This window comes from Pollicipes pollicipes, unplaced genomic scaffold (assembly GCF_011947565.3).
Source record: "Pollicipes pollicipes isolate AB1234 unplaced genomic scaffold, Ppol_2.1 Scaffold_1600;HRSCAF=1878_pilon_pilon_pilon, whole genome shotgun sequence".
In the NCBI taxonomy this organism is placed as follows: Eukaryota; Metazoa; Arthropoda; class Thecostraca; order Pollicipedomorpha; family Pollicipedidae; genus Pollicipes; species Pollicipes pollicipes.
Window position 1 is genome coordinate 23,260,873 of NW_023595962.1, and position 22,053 is coordinate 23,282,925.

General features: G+C 51.8%; 1 protein-coding gene across 2 annotated transcripts; it reads right to left on the minus strand.

The window, feature by feature from the left end:
• Positions 1-3,537: 3,537 nt before the first annotated feature.
• On the minus strand, positions 3,538-10,716 carry LOC119090072 (endothelial zinc finger protein induced by tumor necrosis factor alpha). 2 transcript variants are annotated; one of them, XM_037212870.1, is made up of 4 exons: positions 10,655-10,716; positions 7,547-7,645; positions 7,136-7,231; positions 3,538-5,195 (listed from the first exon to the last, which is right to left on the minus strand). In XM_037212870.1, the coding sequence occupies exons 1-4, from the start codon at positions 10,656-10,658 to the stop codon at positions 4,303-4,305; spliced, it is 1,092 nt and encodes a 363-aa protein (XP_037068765.1). In that variant the 5' UTR covers positions 10,659-10,716; the 3' UTR covers positions 3,538-4,302. The 2 variants fall into 2 exon arrangements, with proteins under 2 accessions (XP_037068765.1, XP_037068770.1); XM_037212875.1 differs by lacking the exons at positions 7,547-7,645; positions 10,655-10,716 and having other exon boundaries at positions 7,136-7,345.
• Between the last annotated feature and the right edge of the window lie 11,337 nt (positions 10,717-22,053).

Sequence of the window (22,053 nt, forward strand, 5' to 3'; positions counted from 1 at the left end):
TCTTGATCAGACTAGGAGCACTTCACGTCGCAGCTGATGCACTGAGCCGGCGGCCGCCTGACCGTGTGGACGCTGCGACTCCAACCGACGAGTTCTTTGTGCATACTGTCCCTGCCTTTTCCTTCGGGAGCGGAAGGTTCGAGACGCGACGGACGCAGAGGTGTTCACTTTTTGTTTGCAGGGGTGAAACCAAAACAGGCTGATCTGTCTGCAGCTGCACCTCCGTGGGGCAGTAACCAATGCTCAAACGCCTAACAGATGTGGTTTACAGAATGTACAAGAGACGTGTAGGCGAGGAAGAAAATCTGCAGATCGTTGTTCCGGCTTCGTTAGTACCAGCAGTGCTAACATCGCTTCGCGCGGGTCCGGCTGGAGGGCATTTCGGAGCTGACAAGCTTCTTGAGCGTCAGCTTCTTGAGCAGATCCGCGCACGATTCTGACGACTGCAGATGGCCCAGAATGTGGGGACGTTCTGTAAGAGCTGTGAGTGCTATACCACAAGCAGGGGCCCGGCGCCGCAGCTCGTGCCACCATGGGGAGTTGTTTGCTAATCAATCGTTTGACACAATTTGCATCGATTTTTGATTGGGTCGCCTACTACCACTCGTGGCACCAAACACTTGTTGGTTGTATGCGATGCGTTTAGCCGTTGGTGCGTGGTGTACGCTCTCCCCGACACGAAGGCCACGACTGTTGCATGCACTTTGGTAAACGTGTTCTTTTCCCGGTTTGGCTGCCCCAGACAGCTGCACTCTGACAGTGCTGCCAACTTCACGGGCGCGGTTCTAGCGGAAACCTGTCGTCTATTGGTAGCAGAAAATCCAAAAAAATACAGTCCTACCATCCCGAGGAAAATTTAATGGTAGAACGTCTCGTGCGAACAATTTAATGGTAGAACGTCCCGTGCGAACAATTTAATGGTAGAACGTCCCGTGCGAACAATTTTGGACACACTGGTAGAATACTTGGACGACAAATACTCCGACTGGGACGTTGACCTGCCCTTATTGATGCTGGGCTACTGCGCTTAGATTCACTCATCACTTGGCTACTCTCGCTCTACCATTTCATGTTCGCAAAAGGGCCAACGCTTTCAGTGGAGGTAATCCTCGATGGTCCTGTTGTAACAGGCAGACGTGCGGTGGCGTATTATGTCAACAGTCTCTGCACCAGTTTGCGGCAGGCCGCTTCGCCATCCCTGCGTCCGATCGCAGGCACGCTCGCAACAAAAGTGCAGATGAAAGTAAGCTGAATATGTTTTCATTCCACCCTCGCGTTCTGGCATATTTGCACAGGGCGGCTGTGCCTGCCGGCCAATATTACAAGCTCCCGCGGCCCTGGAAAGGAGCCACGGTGCTGCGTAAGGTGTGTGACCTGAATTATAGGGCGTGTCTCGAGGTCGATGAGAAAGCGATTCTTGCGCGTCACAATCGGCTGAAACCTCGAGATATCACCGCGGCAGATGTTCCTCAGAGGGAAGATTGAGAGGGCTCTGGAGAGTCAGATGAGGCGGGAGCCGTTCGTGTCCAGATGTGTGTTTTCCCTTCCTAGGATTCCCTTCCGAGCCAGCCTGCTGATGATCTGGTGCCAGGCCGCTGGTGACCTGGTGCCGGGCTGCTGGTGACCTGGGTGTGTGCGTTTCACCAGCGCTGTCTGATGAGTGGGTGCTGTCTGTCCCTGACTGGGGCGCTGGTGCCGATATTCCCGGCGTCTCTCTCCAGTCCACGTGAAGCGGGTACTGTCATCAGTGAACCGGCCACTGCGGATGCTCCCACTGTCTGTCCCTGACTGGGGCGCTGGTGCCGATATTCCCGGCGTCTCTCTCCAGTCCACGTGAAGCGGGTACTGTCATCGGCTGACGATGGCAGTCCAGATGCGGACCGGTCAGAAGCCGTTCTGACTGCAAAGTGCTAGGGTTGGCGGTGCCCAGTTGCCAGCCATAGAACAGGCAATGTGTGTTGCACCTAACAATGCTAGGTGCACCGTGGCTCCTGCCATTGGATTCTGACGCACGGGCGGCTGATTTCTTGCGGGTTGCGGGATTCTGACTCGCGCGGTTGCTGTGCAGCCGAGCGAGAGCTTTGCTGCTACACAACGGCGCTCAACGAGAGAGCGCAAGCCTCCGGATCGCTATCTGCCATCCGTGGCCGAGCGAAACGTTACTGTTCTCCACTTCTGCACGTTTCACAACGATGTTCTCCAGCTGCAGTGCCCTGGTTGCATGATGATGGTGCAGCTGCGTCCCTGGATCCGACCGTGACGGACGGCCGCGTCGGGGGCCGACCGGCTGACTGTGGTCGGTAGACTGCACGCGGCCCGGCGTCTCGCCTCGACCTCAGTGCGGCGGCTGCGGTCCGGCGCCCGTGCTCGCGCGGTGACCGCCCTCTAGCGGAGGGCTTCGGTGGCTGTGTTAGCGGATGCGGTCGACGGCCCCTGGCCGAAGTGAACCGCGGTTCACACATGTGAAACTGTAGCTTTGTGAAAAGGTTAGAATTAAACGTAGTTCATAGGAACATCTTAGTAAGATGGTTGAGCTATGCAAGAGCGGGCGACGGATTTTGAGTTGGGAGGGGGGGGGGGGGGGGATTTCAAGAGGGCCTCCTGGACGAAATAAGGCCTCCTCACAGGGTGACTCCTGTGCAGTGCCGTAGTGTCGTATTGATGGGGGAGGAGCAACGAAGGGTTGTGCTCCTTTATCAAGCTGTGACATGCACCATACCCAAGTAAATAAATACCGGCTCTTAAAACAACAGCATGGGGACCTTCTTTTATCCAACAAGGGGTTTCGGCAGCCTAGAAGAGGGCCTCCTGGTGGACAGGACCCCTAATGTACAACAGGACGCTTCCGATTTGCGAGGGGGCCTCTAAATATAGGAAAGGGACTTCGGTATCTCAAAACAGGGAATCTTGATTCGGAACCGCTGTCGCCTGATTAAAAAGAGCCGTTGGCCCTATTCCTGTTCCAGAAATGGGCATCTAAAATATAGAGATTACGCCATAATCCAGAACAGGGACTCCTAATTCATAACGGGGCCTCCCGAGCCAGCAGAGGCCTTCCTGACGCGACATTGGGCCTTCCGATCGCTGCATGGCGCACCTTATTCATAAAGGTGGCTTTACGATCCCGAGAACGGGCCCTTTGATGTCCAAAAAGATCTGAATCCGATTTATTACTCTGACCCTGTTATGGAGCCTCCTTGATCTGAATTTTTGCAATTTATGGGTAGTTACAATGCCAGAAATTTGGGGAAGGAGGCCTCCCAAAAACCTGAACGGTGAAAACGCGCCCTTCCCCACCGCTCTCCAAATCTGGTGATTTTTCGGGGTACATTTTCACCGGGAACTGTCTATCAAGCTGTTTACTACCCCCACCCCTTCTTACCAAAACTATGGCTCCTGCCCTGGTTCAAGATAGAGATTGTGGGACCTGAAATAGGCTCTTCTCGGGCTTAAGTGCTTCGAATGTATCTCATTCAGTGTCGGAGCCAACCACTTTCGCTGTGCGGCTGAACCAAAAACGATACTGCAAGACCAGACTCAACGACAGGTTTTATTTTATTTCTGGCGGACCACGCAGACACGCACCACACGCGCTGCGGGAGCCATGGATACGCAAAGCGCATTGTACAAAAACGGTTTTTAAAACACCACGAAGGAACACCCACTCATATGCCTTGAAGCGTAACTGAATGTGACTATTTCACGTCAAACGATTTACCGCAATTTCACAAAGGATCGCATTTCTTTACAGGGATGTGTTATGACACGCTCCACGAGCAGCGTTCTGAACCAAGTGGCCACGAATGTGAGCGTGCATATCACTCGTGGCCAGAAGTTTTCCGCCGCTGACGCGCGCCCGGGTGGCCGGCTAAATGGGACGCCGCTCAGGTGGGGGAGGTTTCAATTTGACCCCCTGAGATCTAAAAAAACTACAAAAGTCAGAGACACCAAAGTCACAACGTGGATAACTCCGCATGAGAACTCACTTGCACCAAACTTAGCCCCTAGGTCATGATCTCAAGGTTAAGTAAGGTCAAACGAGACCAAACTACGGAACAATGCCCGGAATTCCCAAGACCTCCCCATGCGACCATCCCTAACATATTTGTACTATGCAAAATATCACTGGTGTTACACCAGTCACACTGGTGACTGGTTCTAACCTGATCGGCTTGTTTAATTGGATCCGGCCATGAAAAGGTTAGGCGCCGCTATGCTGCACCGTTCGGAGGTTATTTTAGGCAACGGGGGGAATTGGCCGAACCTCCTCCCGAGCGCGTGTTATGACATCAGTAAGAATTTTCACTGATGTGAACACACGTGCACCCTCAGGCTGTTGCTTTGACTAAACGTCTTCCCACAAACCTCACAACTGAACGATTCCTCAGCGGTGTGGGTCCGGCGATGACATCTAAGGCCACTGCTCTGCCTGAACGACTTACCGCAGACTTCGCAACTGAACGGCTTTTCACCTGTGTGAGTGCGGAGGTGGGAAATGAGGTCCGCCTTTTGCGAGAACGACCGCCCGCAGAGTTCGCAACTTACCGGCTTCTCCCCTGAGTGTGTCCGGAGGTGGTTGGTAACGTGGCTCCTTTGAATGAACGACCGACCACAAATTTCGCAGCTGAACGGTTTTTCACCTGTGTGAGTCCGGAGGTGATACCTAAGGCTTCCACGCTGACTGTACGCTTTCCCACATACTCCACAACCGAACGGCTTCTCACCGGTGTGAGTCCGAGTATGCAGCGTAAGGCTGCCGCCTGAAACAAACGACTTTCCACAGATCTCACATCTGATCGAATTCTCACCGGTGTGGGTAAGACGGTGACGCGCGAGGGTGCCTCTGCGCCGAAACGACCGCCCACAGAGCTCACAGGTGAACGGCTTCTCGCCGGTGCGCGTCCGTCTACGTTCCGTAAAACCACATCTGCTCTGGTTTGTGTGGATCCGAACATGCAACGCGAGGCTATCGCTTCGCGTAAACGGAGCGTTGCACATGTGACATCTGAACGGCCTCGTCGAGAGGCCGGACTTGTCAGTGGGAGCTTGAACGCATTGTTTGTTTGAAATGAGCCTTCGGTCCGGCAAAGCCGAGTCCAGCGATTTCTCTTGATGCTGGCACTTAACGTGCTCCGAGAGACCATCTGAATCGAAACACTGGAAATTGCAGTATTCACAGCAGAACCAAATAGCATCTGAAAACACAGGCCTGGAGTTAGACCACGAGGCACGACTTTGGCCATTCATATGGGTGCGTTGCTAACGCCAAGCCAAAGGAGGGTAAAAAAGTTGCATTGCGGTGAAATCAAGCCCGGAGAGTCACCACATCTGTCACCGCATCACCATCACCGACGGATAGTCACCACATCTGTCACCGCATCACCATCACCGACGGATAGTCACCACATCTGTCACCGCATCACCATCACCAACGGACAGTCACCGCATCTGTCACCGCATCACCATCACCGACGGACAGTCGCCGCATCTTGACCAACTTTAGACCAGTAATAGATGTGACTGCGCCCTCATTACCATATCGAACGCCATTTCTTCGCCTGTTACGTATCGCCAAATATTGCAAAGTATTGCTTAGAAAAGTGACACAGAGGTCTAAAAACATCGCGTATACCATTTATCTTGCTGATCCACAACCTGCATATTCCAGCTTGGTATAGGCGGGTGAATAATTTTGCCGCCTCCCAATTTCTCTTATGGTCTCTGCAATGTAGCACTGCGGCATGCTTACGTCTCATCGTATAATACGTTGCTTAACATCAGACTTGGAAAAAGCCCAACGGCCTGTTCAGAAACCCATTCTGAATATCACGCCTGCCTTAAAATACAAATGACTGGCAAAACAGCAGATGGTTGCTATTTGGGGTCCGCGCTCCAGACAGACCACACGGGTAACCAAATACCCTTCAGAGAGGCCGAATGATAACTGATTTGAGTAAGCTGCCCGACAGTAGTGGCAACCCCAGGCCGAGAAACAGATGGTTAATTCCCAGACAACAGCTAGCGGTGGACACAACACACCTTCAAAGGCGAAACTTGAGTTCATCCGATTTCCCGCCTGCATTCTATCACAGTCGCAACTCAGTAACAGCGACCATGGCGCGTCATCTCAGCATGATTTGAAACTGCCAGTTTAATTCACACGCATCCTCCAGGAAAAACTGATATTTTCTAAGACAACTGTCGCAATTTAGGCCAACATCGGATTCCCAAACGTGCAAGAGATGCCACATCACAGTGCCGATAGGGCCACATCACGGCCTTCATGGACAGAGAGAGCCTGTCCAGGTGCGACCTAGCTCAGATTGCTGCCTTCATTGACAGAGAGAGCCTGTCCAGGTGCGACCTAGCTCAGATTGCTGCCTTCATTGACAGAGAGAGCCTGTCCAGGTGCGCCCTAGCTCAGATTACGGCCGGCTGGACAGGGAAATGCACAATTTTACCAGAAGACCGAGGAAGTGGGCTACATCCGTTCACGCACCAGATTGAACATACAATAATCAAGCAAGAGGTCATACGCCACCCAGTGAGAACATCCCACAGGGTTTTTACAACACGCAAGAACAACACAAATGGACATACTTTAGTGATTACGATTTATATTAGAAATTTCTCTCGCATGTGATGGACTTACGAACCAAATATGTGCCATTATTATTACGTGCAGAGCTACAAATGAAATTTTGTTATTTGTGGACACGGGAATACGACAAGAACTCCTGCGTGTACGAAGGAATGCCATTCATCAGCCAGTGTGCGTGGATACGTTAAAGGAGATATTCCACTAGTGCATGGCTTTTTGAAACCCCTTTTCAAGAAAAGAAAATTCAATGCAGTTGATAGCTGTGCTCTTTCAAAGACTTCAAACCCTTCCGCTTTTTAACTCACACGCAAACTTGTGCAGACTATTTCGTGCCACTACTTCGAAGTAGCCCAGAAATGTATGACGTCATAGAGACGACACACCTATTCCACATCCCTAACGGCCATATTGTGTTGAGGGTCCAGACACATATGACCAGTGCCCATTTGTGGATGGAGTACGCCAGCACGGCTCACCGCAGCAACGGACAGCAATCGTCTCGTCAGATCAACGGACGCTTCTAAGGATTCACACCTGTCGTACGAGATGAGAAGCCATTAGCTGCTTTCAGTAGACGCAGATATGGAGCCGACAATGCCAACGGATCAGGCTTGATATCGTTAGGAGCGTCTGAAAAAGTGTTTTGGATGACCACATTGCACCATGCATCAGATATTTTACAACCAACGTCAACTCGTCCGGACTGAGGCAAAGGTGGGGGGAGGGGTAGTGAGAGACCATCTCTATCTTCATGACGAACACAAGCGAACAGCGGGTTACCAACGCAGTTGTAATGTACTGCCTGCGTGCGACCCGAATAGCAGATGGTGGTCATTCCCGGCGGCGTTCCGCTCATCAAACGAAAATAGCGCGTAGTTCTCGTTGCCGGTTGTAACTGATGCCAATCCATACGACCGATTTTGATGACCGCATCTGAATCCGTACCCAACAACTCAGCCGGACCACCGACCGGGGTGAAGACATCCACTGGCGACGGTGACAACGCCAGCGGATCCGGCCTGACATCAGGCTTGACATCAGGACCTGTAGAAATGTTGTGAGTGAGCGGCAATCAGAGCATTGCACGATTCAACACCGCTGTTAACAAACGGAACACAAGATGAAACGCATTAAAGGGAGTGTTCCACATTTACACCGGGTTTTGAAATGAAACGACCATCTTGAAGATCATTCTGTGCGGTTCACAGCCCTGCCCTTTTGAAGACCTAAACCCGTCTAATTTTTGAGCTACATGCCCGCAAAGATGTCCAGACTATTTCGGGAAGACTATTTTAAGACCACCCAGGTATCCAAGACGCCATCTCCACTTACACCACCGTGCAGCCCACGAAACCGCGGTAGTGCCTCGAAAGGCTAACATTTATTATGGCATCTTCGTATTTATTTAATATTTGGGCATCTTAAAGCGCATACGTAACAGTTTTTCTGTGCTTTAACATAAACATGACCCCATATTTATACGTGGTTCAACACCTGGGCTTTCATATGCAACAGTTGAAGTATGAATGTGTCCTGCGAAATTACTAGTTAACGCCGTTTACATATTTCGCTTAGCTCTATTAAAGCGCAGTTACGTGCTTAAATGTAGCAGCGTGCATATGCTTATCATACTTTCCTGATTTTTTTGTCACAGTAGATGATTTTGTCGGCGAAAGACCGTTACAACAACGCATCACGAGACTACTGAGCGCATAAATCGGAAATGTTTGAGCTGGCGCGCCTGACAACATGTCACAGGCGCGCTTCAACTCTGTTGACTTATTGCCCGGCCACCTCAGCTCAAATACCAGAGATGTGCGTGTAAGGGATCGGTCCATCTGTTTCTGAAACTGCATAATAATGGCCATCCTACTTTTGAATTCTTCCTCCAAGTCATAGTTCCGCAATTACGATCCCACTGACCACACCGAGCTTCTAAATCAGATCTTAGCGGCCTCTGTCAGAAACAGTGTGTCAGAAACAGCGTGTCACTGACACCCGCGTCAGTGGGAGCCAGACATGCGACATTAATTTCTGGTCAGCCGACGCGCCCGTAACTCAGGCACGGCGAGAGCCTGGACCAACCGGACAGCGCGCACACGCACACGCAAGCCACCAACTGCAAACTAGCCGCAGGATCTCACCCGTCCACCTAAAAAAACTGATTTCTGTTCACCCAAACAAGTAAAACAAACTGATCAGTGATCAATACTGTGGACAAAGTACTGGCGGATGCCATCAAACAACATTAAGCACATGCTTGTTTCCCTGACGCTTTGCTTGCACACTTACCTCCCCGAAATCAACACTTCGAGGTCAGAGCGTGCGCAGATAAAAAGGGCCGACGGCCAGGTGTCTGTCCTTTCCCCATCCGCCCCTCTTATCCTCTATCTCGCTTCATCCTGCATCCTCGCGACACCCCGGCGTGTCCGGGGCAGGCTGCATGCGTCAGCCACGAGTGGGCCGAGAGCCCCGTGGGAAAGGGGACCCCGACCGGGTATCCAGAACGCATGTGCGGGTTAAAGCTCGGCGGTTGGCCCCCCAGGCGCGTGCGGGTCTGCCCCATTGTCAACCATTCTCCTTCATCCCATAGCCCTGAAATTATCATTTCTGGTCAAAAGGGCTCTAATACAAACAAGATGTCCCTATGTGTCCTGTGTCAACAACGCCGCGTAGAGACCTTGTTTGTGCGATGAACCTGCAGAGATCTTCATGCGCTCATCCAACATCTGGCGTTGCCTCACATTAGCTGAGAAGCATGGTCCAGGCTCCAGCCAGCCTGCCGCCCAGCTGCCCATTGCTAGTACAACCCGGCCCTCAAATATTGTGTGCACAACAGGGTAACTGATCACCTTGGTGACATTTATCTTTCACAATTTACCTCTAGAACCTCTAACACCAATTGATGAACAACTTAGAGACATCAAACAGCATTTGCATGCATGCTTCTGACAACAGAGGTCATTGACTTTGGATACCCTCATATGACCTTGGATGCCCCCATGTGACCTTGCATGTTCTCATAAGCCACATGGTGACTCTATTTTGCATTAGTGATATCAAATGTATTCAGTGGAGCACTGGAGCTCTGTGCCTAAAATTACCTAATGTAACCACCAATTTTGAGCTCAACATGTGTTTTGCAGAAGGCACCCACAGAGGTAGGCCAACACCTGGGCCAAGTTAATGTGCTCTGTGGATTGTGTATGTGCATTAGTACTCTTTTCATGCCCTGATCTCAGGTCACTGACTTCACCTGCTTCAAACAATCTGACAATCTGCTGTTAACAGCATGTTCTATTAGCACAGCAATCTGAGAAATAAAAATAAACTGCACCACAAATGTCCACCTCAGCCTTCCCTGTACTTAGAAATATACATTTGTTGAAAAAGGCACAGTAGGTAAGAGGCAAACTTCAAGGGGCTTAGAGATGGTAGGATGAGGTGTGGGAATAATCAGATCAATTTGGAAGCACTTTAAGGGAAAAGCAGAGTGACCAGGATATACTGCAAGGTCTGAAACCTGAGATGCCATAGAGCAGTGTGCAAAAAATCCATGCAGTGTACTTGCAGAGTGCTAAACCCAGCACCCTGGTTGTCAAAACTAAGGCCTGGCCTAGTTATGCTGCATCTTAAATTATTTTTTGCACACATGATATATATATATATATATATAACACCTGGGCCAATATATATACACATATATGCATACATATACACATATATCTTCTATCTCACATGCATATCTTCAGCTAACATACATACTCCAAACCTGCTTGCATCACAAATTCAACCCTGTGAGTATGCTGAAATTAATCTTCCTAATCATGCATGAAATTCAAGACTTTTAAAAACACAATCAAAATTCCAGAATGATGTTTGCCTGATGTGACCAACTAAGTAGACACCTGTCTACCATGATGCAAATTCCACCAAGTTAATTTGCATGCCAATCACCGCAGCCCAGTACCGGCATCCTATGCTCACCACTAGCCGGGTGACAATATCTGCCCCAAGGTCCTGTAGTCCAGGATTTATCTACAGCATACTCACCCATAAAAAACAACGGTCGTTTAAATTTTGAGCACAAAGGTCCATCCCCGCGACATTCCCAAATTATCCTCAACACTGGCGCTAAAATTGGGGAGGAGATAATATGGTGCGGCGATTTTAGGGCCTCATCCCATCAACGCTAGTGTGACGTCACTGGGGTTTTTTCCCGGCAGTCGCTGCGGGTAGTCCTGCGCGTTGCGTACTATCGATTAATGTATGCAAATTTACCAGTAAATAGCTATTATTTTCATTCATGTATGCCAACGTTGTCGACAGATGTTACTTATCGTTACTTACCAAGCAGTGAGCCCGGTGCGGATTCTGAAAACTTGACCCAGACTGCAACTGCATCGTCCACACCAAATGGGATCTGTCGGCGATGGTGCCAAGACAGCAAATCAGGCTCAAACAGTCAGGCTCATCGCTCTCGCGCCTTTACCGTCGCAGGTCCCTGAATCATCTACCCGTGGGTGCTAGCGGCCCTCGAGCACGTCCAGGCTGGAGGTCAAACCGTCTCGCATCCCAGATCTGGACATACCGGCTGAGCTTGGACGGACAGCAGTCTCCACATAATCCGGACGAGGTGTATCAAAGCCAGCCAGCATGTCCAACTGAGACCCATTTGGGTCCGAGATAGACGGCCACATGCGACCTATCGGAACTGCCCACTTCGGTCCCATGTGGGCATGTCATGGGCAACCTACTTGGTTCCACATGGGAAGCTCACCTGGGGCCCATATGGGACAAAACTGGAACCCACATGTGACCTACCCGGGCTGCCCAGTTGAGATCCACGTGGGTATGTCCAGCTGGGACTCACATAGGTATGCCCAGCTGGGACCCATAAACCAGCTCAGATAGGACCCAGATATCCACCCTAGATGGGCCCCCGGTTGGGCTCCACCGGTCCACCCTTTCAAATTTCATCTGACTGACGGACCGCCGTAATTCCACGCACGCTGCTTCACGTCATCAATAAGAAGCCAGATCAAGGTTTATCTGCAAGGCATTTGTCCGAAATTGCCTCCGCACCAGCACTGTTGCACAAAACGCGTACTTTTCTGTTGTAACGCCCGATGCGACGATCACTACACCGTTCCACGGGCGCTATGCGATACCGTTGCTGTTCTTCTTAGCGCGGTGTCCCCTGTCGTCGTCGTAGTCCCTCCCACCGAAGTCATTTTCCTGGTAACTTCTCCGTTTCGTAGCGGGAGACGCCGTGGCTCGTTGTGTCGCACAGGATGGCCATTGAAAATGCCGGCATTCAGTACACCGGATAACCGCTCCATGTCCTTCCTAGGAGTCAATGATAATACGTGTACACAGTTTTTGGTAGAGAAAGAACTGATGTCATGCTAAGTTGTTCATCGAGATTGATTATGCAAAGCGCAGTGCTGTGGAAAACCGGTGCAGAAATGGAAATTGAAAAATGTACCAGCGGTTGCTGGAGCGAAATACCTTGATGTCACAACCCGTTGGGGAGACGTTCGTACACACACACACACACACACACACACACACACACACACACACACACACACACACACACACACACACACACACACACACACACGCACACACACACACACGCACAGCAGCGCAGCACACACACACACACACACATACGCACACACATATATATATATATATATATATATATATATATATATATATATATATATATATATATATATATATATATATCCCTCTCTCTCTCTCTCTCCTCTCTCTCTCCTCTCTCTCTCTCTCCTCTCTCTCTCATCTCTCCTCTCTCTCTCTCTCTCTCTCTCTCTCTCTCTCTCTCTCTCTCTCTCTCTCTCTCTCTCTCTCACGGTACTGAAATTGGGTATAAATAGGGTGTTGTTTTGGTTTGAACAATGTTGACAATGTTGTAGTTTGAACCTACTAAATGTAGTGCAGCAAACGATACCTTTCCTGTGACCTGTTGCCAACCAGCCCTCTTAACACGCGCTCGGTTGGGATGGTCAGATTGACTCCCCGAAGGTTTTTTCCGGAATGGTTTCCGAACGGCGCGGCATAGCCGAGCCAAATTTTCAGTAGCTGTAGACAGCTGAATAGCGGATCGTCTGACATCGATGATTTAGATGTACCTTGTAAGGTCACTGACCTAACACCCATGACCTATGACCTATGACCTATGACAAAGTCAGGCCATGGTTTCAGCGAAGGCAATTTCTAGCTTACGCAAGGCAACAATTAAATGAGCAAATGACAATGACCTAAGGTGAGGTCTGAAGGTCACACCAAGGTCAAAACCAACCTGTCTTTTTATTCTAGGGCTTGCTGTATGGGATAGTTTTTGGCGCCTTTTTCGAAATTATTGACAGCAAGAGCCGCATTATACACTTTCCCTGGACTTCTTCAAGGTCAGGATGCGTCAATAACGTGAAATGACCCAGGCTAACATTTTGTGAATAGGAACATACTGCCTAGATTAATCTTTGTCGCTTATTCAAATGCAAAACTCGAAGCACTCTTGCATGATTTTGGCCACCATGACTCCAAAAGGTAAAACAAGGCCACTAACCTTAAATGAGCATGTGAAACTTTGCTTACAACAGTTGTTTAAGTTATACAGGCCCTTTGGAGACCAACCTGGAATTTGGTGTCTCCAGCTCTCTAAGTTCTGAGATCTCAGGTGGAGTGGATTCAAACTGACCCCCCCCCCCCCCCCACCCTAGCGAAGGGTATCCAACCGGCCACCGGGCGCGTGTTAGCAATCAAATCTCAGCTCTAGGCTAGCAGATTGAACCTGGTACATACGACCCAAACCCATTAATTACAGAGCATGCAACGTGGAATAAACTACACCAGACCTGACAGCTGACAGTCTGCGCGCCCGAATGAATGTGAATGCCAGCCAAATGCATTCACACATATACAATCGCATTTCCGCTAGCCAGTGCTAGCCATGCTGTCGGCGATGCCATGTCAACAGTTCAACATCGGATTGCAGTTCTTGTCATAGCAATTAGCTAGCATAAGTTGCAAACATGCTTTGAACTTACCTACTTACCTGCACTTGGTAGGGACTGCGAATTACAATTGCGTCTCTCACACACAAGTCCAGCAAGACTTCAGTTGTCTCGATCCACGTCTTCCAGTCAGCAAGGAACTAAACTGAACTGAATTCGGAACTGAACTGAAGAGATAGGCTAACGTGAGCGCCGACTGTCATTTTCACCGGGATACCTAAAACCCATCTCATCAGATCATTGCATGGCGGATTAGGAGTCAAAACTGGTTTCCATACTGCGTAGAGATTAGAGCGATGTGGGCCACTTTGCCCGCATTCCAAGGCTACGTAATTTGGGGCCAAACTCTCACAACCTACGAGTCGCGTGGAAATAGTTATTGATGATATCTCTGGGAAGTCACGTGCGACATAAATCCGCTTATGATATAAGATGACCTTTCTGTATATACCTCATAGTCCCAGCAAAAACATACAGTCACTGAGCCACTGACTCACTGAGCCACTAACTTACCGAGTTTCACGAAATACTTTCGCCCGTGCCCACAACGCCGTGCCTGGTGTCAAACATTCTCGACAATACATCAAAGCTATGCTTGGATTAAGATCAGGCCTGGTTGAAGGAATTTTGCGTTGACCCAGTGCATGGCCGCAGCCAAGGTGAGCTTCCCCCTTCACGCCTGCATCCTTTTTAGTTTTTTCCTTTCTTTTTTAACACAGATAGCTCCTGACAAGGTGAAAAAGGCGTAACGCGTTATCACCGCTGTCCACCTCCCCCTACCCCGTTAAGGAAACCCTGGCCGCCTCCTGGCCCAGCTGAAGCTCTCACTTTTGGATATCCCCTCCTTGTCAGTTCAACACGCAACGATATTTGTCTCACGCGTTCCTGTAACAAAACAAATGGATTCTCACATGAGAATGGAGCCTGTGCACAGACTCTGCCACGGACGCGTCCGAGAGTCTCCTGGGACTCGAGACTCGAGAGCCAGACTCTCGAAGGACTCGGACTCAGTCTAGGACTCGTGGTCGTGAAAATTGATCGGCTCGGAGCATGTAATCTGACGGGGTAGATTCGGAACTGGGACTTGACCTCAGCGCTTCAGGGCACGGACTCGGGATCGGACTCAGCTTCTTGAACTGAGGCTCCAGTCGGGGCAGGGTCGAACTGATCCACCACAGGCGGGCTCAGGCAAAAACTTCTATTACAGGTGGTGTGTGTGTGCCAGTGACGTCATAATACCGTTTACATGGGACGAGCGCTCTTGCTGACAATAAAAAAGCCGAACGACTGCATGCCTTACTGAGAGCAGGGTGCCATTAGTGAGAATGAAGAAGCCGAGTGGCTGCAGTCAAAGCGGCAGCTGGATCTTGAGCAGCAGCTCTTGCCGCTGCTCACGACCCTCTGACGTCATTATTTATCAGTTCATGTTGACGAGCAACAGGAAAAGCGCTGAATTCTGCCGCGTACGCGCCACAACTGCGTCAGCGGTATCAGTCATCGTCGCAACTGCCTCACGTCAACCAATCAAAAGCTGAATTCATTGTTGTTGGCATACCGACCAACACCCGCAAAGCCGCCGGGCAGAGTGTAAATTTTGATAACTCCCAGCTGTCTCCTTCAGAGTACATCAAAATACTAGCGGTGCTTATCGATTAAAATCTCAACTGGCAGCATCAAACGCCAAAACCACTCAGCGCTGTTTTGGCTCCCTCATAGCCAATAACAAGCTCAAACATGTGCTTCCCATCTCCACAATGAAGTCCCTTGTTGAGTCACTGGTCTTTCCTCACATCAGATACTGTTTACCTGCATGAGCCCCGACAACAGCCGTTCAGCACCAGCGCCTGGATAAGGCTATTAACTTCGGGGTTAGAATTGTTGCCGGCACACGCCGACGAGATCATGTCACGGAATTCTGAAAACAGCTGAATTGGCCCAATTTCGACGAGGCTGTCACCCACCGCGACAGCATATGTTTGCATCACGCCATTTACGTGCCTGATGGGCCACGGGCTATCAGTAATCTGATCAGGCGCCGATCTGAAGTATCTCAGCGGAACACCAGAGCCACCGATGACGAAACTGTACTGCAGACAAGCGCTGTAAAACACCTTCGCTTCGAGTGCGTGAAAAAGCTGTTTCCCCATCGAGCCGTAGCGGCGTGGAATCGCATCCCTGCTGCCCCGCGCCAGTGCAAAACCTTAAATGAGTTCAAGGGCGAGCAATGTCTTGCATCAGAGAACTTACTCAAATTGACCAACTGGCCTTGACGTGAAGTGCTGATTGTATCACAAGTCGCTCATGTTTTATTACACCGCATGTGTTTCCCTGGCGTTGCGTCTCATTTGCATGTGTTGCGTGTTCTGTGCTGATCCATGTGGTAGGTGCTGACGCGGCGTTAGAATAGCCACCCGCTGAATTTCGCCAAGGTTCGCATTAATAATAATAATAATAATAATAGCATGCTGAAGAAAACATCCGAATTACTCCTCATGGCTGGTAAATGTTGCTTGCCCCGTACAGGCGGGGAGTCGTGAGTGAGCACGATGAAGTGAGATTGAGGAAAAAAGGGTGGATGTCGACGAGTAACCGTCTCACTTGTCGATTAATCCCGCTTTACCTGTTGGATGAACAGGACTCATCCGTACTCCCTCGGACTCACCTCATCTCACCTGTCAGATGGCCTTGTCTCACCTGTCCGATGGCCTCGTCTCACTTGTCCGATGGCCTCGTCTCACCTGTCCGATGGTCTTGTCTCACCTGTCCGATGGCCTTGTCTCACCTGTCCGATGACCTTATCTCACGTATCGGAATAGAATATATGATAGCTCATGACTATGTTGATCTAACGTACCGGAATAGTTAGCTCTTGTATATGCCTCTTGTGTTTTGTTAATGCTTGTCGCGTTTTGGTTGTAGCTTTGTGACGTTTTGGCTGTCAAGGTACCTGTTAACCGAGGTATATCGCTAAGCCCAATAAAGGTGGTATGACCTGATGCTGTGCAATACAAAACAATCCTCCCAGCGTGCCGACGACAACGGCTCCCGTTCCCATGGAAACGCCCAGGTTTGCACAAGGTGGGGCGTCGGAGATCGCTGACCACAGCGTTCGCGGCAACGGTGGGAAGTCAGGCACTTCTGGGTGACGGCCGGCGCTGCATAAAACGTCCGAGCGGCCGATCTCCAGCATCAGACAGCTAGAGCTGGCTCGCGGGTCACCACTGCAGCGTTGACATGGCCATGTTCATCGTACTGCTCGCCGTCGTTGCGTCAGCCTCTGCGCAGAGCTACGGGCTGACAGGAGCTCCACCAGCTGAAAATTACGGACAAGGACCTGGCCCGCTTGCTGGGGACCACAGACCAGCACCTGGCCCTCCTGTCGGGGATTACAGACCGGCACCTGGCCCTCTTGCCGGAGACTACAGACCGGCACCTGGCCCTCCTGCCGGAGACTACAGACCGGCACCTGGCCCTACTGCCGGAGACTACAGACCGGCACCTGGCCCTCCTGCCGGAGACTACAGACCGGCACCTGGCCCTCCTGCCGGAGACTACAGACCGGCACCTGGCCCTCCTGCCGGAGACTACAGTCTGGCTTCCGGTCCTCCTACTGGTGACTACTCTGACGGCGGCGGTGAGCCGGCCAGGTACGAGTTCGACTGGACGGTGGCCGGCCGAGAGGCGCGGTTCGGTCAGCGGGAGAGCCGAGCCGGCCGGCAGACGCACGGCTCCTACTCGGTGCTGCTGCCCGACGGCCGCCTCCAGACCGTCACCTACACAGTGGACGGCGACGGCGGCTACGTCGCCGAGGTCACTTACGAGGGTGAGGCCAGACCCTATGAGGGGCGGCCGCGGCAGGGCGGCCCGGGAGGGAGCTACGGTGATCGACCGGCGGAGGGAGACGCCCCCCAGCGGCCCCCGGGGTACTCCCCGGCCCAGCCTCAGGGGTACGCCGGAGCAGCACAGCGGCAGGCGGCATCAAATACCCAGCAGCAGTTCTCCGGCCCACATCAGCCTTTTCCAACTCGTTCTCAGCAAGGCCACCTAATTCCTCAGCAGAGATCTCGGAACCGTCCCCGGCAGGGACATTCCATTCCTCAACAATATGTCCCTGACCGCTCTCAACAGGGACACTCGACTAAGCAGAAGCCGTACCTTGTTCTTCCGCAGGAAACCTATCCTGTTCCTCAGAAACAATCCGGTTATGGTCCACAGCACCAACCCATAGACCGTCCGCAGCAGGGCTACTCTGGTCCTCAAGAACCATCCATCATCCAAGGTAAGAAGCAGCCTGCTGTTGTTCCTCAGCAGATATTCGTACGTCCTCAAAGAGGGCCCATTGATCCCAAGTGGCGGTCTTCTGCTCGTCCTCAACAGCAGTCTCCTGATCGTCCCCAGAATGGCTACTCTAGTCCTCAAGAACTTTCCTCAATCCGAGGTCAGAAGCAACGTCCCGTTATTCCTCAGCAGCGACCTTCTGGACGTCCTGAGCAACTCAACTCTGACGTTAAATGGCAGTCGTCGGGTCGACCTGCAAAACAGCCCCTAAGCGGCCCTCAGCAGGGCTATTCTGGGGCTCAAGAACCAAACTTCCTTCAAAATCAGAAACAGCCTGGCTTCATTCCTCAGCACCCTTCCAGACGTCCTCAGCAAGAATACTCAGATCCTAAGTGGCAGTCATCAGTTCGTCCTCAGCAGCAATCTACTGGCCGTCCCCAGCAAGACTACTCTGGCCCTCAGCAGGAAAACCCTGATCGTCCCCAGCAGGAAAGCTATGGTTCACAAAATCAGCCGCAACTTCAAGGTCAGAAGCAGCCCTCCATCATTAATCAGCAGCAGCCTTCCAATGACCCGCAACTGCCGTCATTGAAGTCACTCCGCTCCGATCCTAAGTGGCTGTCGTCGACTCGTCCCCAGCAGCCGTCTTCAGTTCGTCCTCAGCAGGGATACAAAGGCTTTCAACAGCTGCCGGCTGCGCTTGAGCAGGAGGCATTCGGCCCCGCCAAGCAAGGATCTATACTGTTGAAGGGCAAGAAGGGAAAGCCTCACCTCTTGCAGAAACACCGATCCTTGCCCACCCAGCACGGCCTCTTCAAGCCGCAGACAGCTCACGGTGGCCAGGCTGCCACCGGGAAACGTGTGGTACTGCTCGTAACCCCATCTGTCACTGACAATGGCAGCTATAGCCCCGCAAGTCAGGCACCGAGGCCGCCACTGTCGGCTCCATATGTCGCTGCCAATGGCGACAAGGGCCGGTCCAGTGGCCGCCAGAACAAGGCAGCGGTCAGACCCGCTAAATCGTGGTAGTGGCGGCTCTCCAGCGTATGATCCGCATCACGTGCTCCTCATATGAGCACCATACCAACTGGACTGACTGGTGAACCACTGAAGGCTCTCCTGCGAAGGCCTTAATACCGATGTATCTTTCCTCGGCTTTTCGTGGTGACACAGACGTGTAGGGTTTGTTGAACGACATGTGTTCGTGCCATTTGTTATGTATACACGCCGACTGCAAGCTTAAAAACATGCAATATACATTGTTTTGATAATGTGAGATATGACCTGCTGATGCATCTGCCGAAGGAAAACGCTGAACTGTTTCTGGGCCGCGATGCACATCCATCATGCTGGGCATGCAAGAGGCCCAGCATACTTGCGGTTCCAGTCTTCCCAATTACTCCTGCTTAGATGTGAGTGGATGCTTTCTATATTTTGCATTTTTACATTGGATTTGCTTCTAAGAGAGTGAGTACTGCCGGCATTCGAGAAGATGCGAAGCGAGCCATACTCAGGGCAGCACACCTCAATGCTGACAGCATATTTACAGCTGATTTTTGGACATCTGGGTGCTCATATAAAAGACGGTGAAATCCACGCACACACAATCGCTGTTGACTCTGGGTTTGTCTGAATTGCTAGGAGTCTGATCTTTGCGTCCCTGTCAGTTTGTGTCGCAGGCGCTGTTCTTACACAGCATAAATCGAGGTGTCACTGACACCCCGGACCGCTGCCAATGGGGGGTGGGCGGGGTACGGAGTCCGTTACCTCGTATCCAAGAAGTTTACACTGACACTAGACGATTTTCCGAGGAATTTGGTTCAAATGCATAGGATGTCGGAAAACATTTGACATTTGCTTCACATGCCCTGAAGATGTTTGGCTTGGTGCCTTACGTCACCAGCCGAGCCCATTGACAGAAACTAATAGCATTACCCCGCGCCATTTCTCTGATTAGCTGACCGGCGATGCACCGGCTCTACGATCCTAGCCCAATGCGGACGGACAGAGTCAGGATGGCGTGCCCGAGCCGGACCACGTGTCGATGGACCTAGGGCAGACACAGACGGGATGGCGTGCCCGAGCTGGACCACGCGTGGATGGACCTAGGGCAGACACAGACGGGATGGCGTGTCCGAGCTGGACCACGCGTCGATGGACCTAGGACAGACACAGACGGGATCGCGTGCCCCAGCTGGACCACGTGTCGATGGACCTAGGGCAGACACAGACGGGATGGCGTGCCCGAGCTGGACCACGCGTGGATGGACCTAGGACAGACAGACGGGATGGCGTGTCCGAGCTGGACCACGCGTCGATTGATCTAAGGCAGACACAGACGGGATCGCGTGCCCGAGCTGGACCACGCGTGGATGGACCTAGGACAGACAGACGGGATGGCGTGTCCGAGCTGGACCACGCGTCGATTGATCTAAGGCAGACACAGACGGGGTGACGTGTCCGAGCTGGACTACACGTGGATGGGCTTAGCCAGTGCCGATAGGCACGTCACATGCCCCGAAATTAGATGCAGTGTGAACACCACGGGTTACCGAATTGAATATGGTTCCGTGTTGTGGCTAGCGCACATGGACGGGGAGAAAATAGCAAAATGAACGGCGGTGTAATCTCAACTGAAAGCACGTGCGGAATTCGAAACATCGATTTTAACCCTGCAAGTGTATTCCCGAACAGACTTTTTTTGCGCTTGTGACCATGTGGCAGCTTAACATTGCCCATATGCAGCGGTGCGGTGTACCCATTTATCCACGCTATACCCAAAACAACAACGCCATAGTTGTCACTGTTACTCACGAACACCGTCAAAGGACAACACGCCCCATCCGGGCCACTGACACCGCATCATCGCAATCGCTCTGCCCTGTCATCGCACCATCGCAATCGCTCTGCCCTGTCATCGCAATCTCTATGCCCTGTCATCGCACCATCGCAATCGCTCTGCACTGCCTGACTCACGTTCTGTCAGCGAGTCGCTTCCTGTCTGACTCTCACACCTACAAACTGACCAGGAACCATGCAACCCCACAGTCATGGCTCTTACAGTCAGTTCAAATAATTGAGGGCTGTTTTCACAGGGCAAAAGCTTTATTTCTCAGACCTGCTAAATCGTGGCATTGTACGGCTCTCCAACGCGTGGTTGACAGCGCGAGCTCGGCGTATGAATACCATGCAAACTGGAATGCCTGTTGAACCACTGAACGGTCGGAACGGAACGGAAAAACAAGACAGAGCACAGCGTGAATCAGAGGAGGATGACCCAGGGCACAAAGCGAATCAGAGCAAAATGACTCAGAGCACAGAGCAAAACAGAGCAAAATGACTCAGAGCACAGAGCAAAACAGAGCAGGATGACAGAACTACCAGCTAGCCCCGGCAGTCGTCGGGAGGACTTTTGCCCCAGCTTATGTCGTTCTGCAGTAACAACCTTACAAGAACACGTGGCGTCCAGGGACATCGGCACGCTCATACCAACGCATCAGTCATCTTAAATGCCCAACAATCAAGCTCAAGATCATCATCGTCATGTCACGATTCCCCAAATTTGGTGGGCGATGCTTCTAATGCTGACGCTGGTAATGCGGTCGTGAAAATTCAGTAGGTGAAGGCTCCATCTCCCGCTACCGTGACAGTATGTGAAGGCTCCACCTCCCGCTGCCGTGGCAGTATGTGAAGGCTCCACCTCCCGCTGCCGTGGCAGTGGGTGGAGGCTCCACCTCCCGCTACCGTGGCAGTAGGTGGAGGCTCCACCTCCCGCTACCGTGGCAGTATGTGAAGGCTCCACCTCCCGCTGCCGTGGCAGTGGGTGGAGGCTCCACCTCCCGCTACCATGGCGAGTCTCTCGCGATGCCTGCCAACACACGCACAACACTACCCGGCACAGATGCCGCCCAGCATTAATGCCGCCCAGCACAGGTGCCAGCACTGATGCCGCCCAGCACTGATGCCACCCAGCGCAGATGCCGCCCAGCACTGATGTCGCCCAGCACAGGTGCCGTCCAGCACTGATGCCGCCCAGCACAGGTGCCGCCCAGCACTGATGCCGCCCAGCACTGATGCCACCCAGCACAGGTACCGCCCAGACACAACGAGACTTACTGAGTGATG

What these genes read in the sequence shown, in the direction of transcription:
- LOC119090072 (XM_037212870.1), bottom strand. An exon ending in TGGTCCGGCTGAGTTGTTGG is followed by an intron (nt 7,232 to 7,546) that starts GTACGGATTCAG and finishes ACACTTTTTCAG; the next exon opens with ACGCTCCTAACGATATCAAG. An exon ending in CTTCTCATCTCGTACGACAG is followed by an intron (nt 5,196 to 7,135) that starts GTGTGAATCCTT and finishes CTGTGTTTTCAG; the next exon opens with ATGCTATTTGGTTCTGCTGT.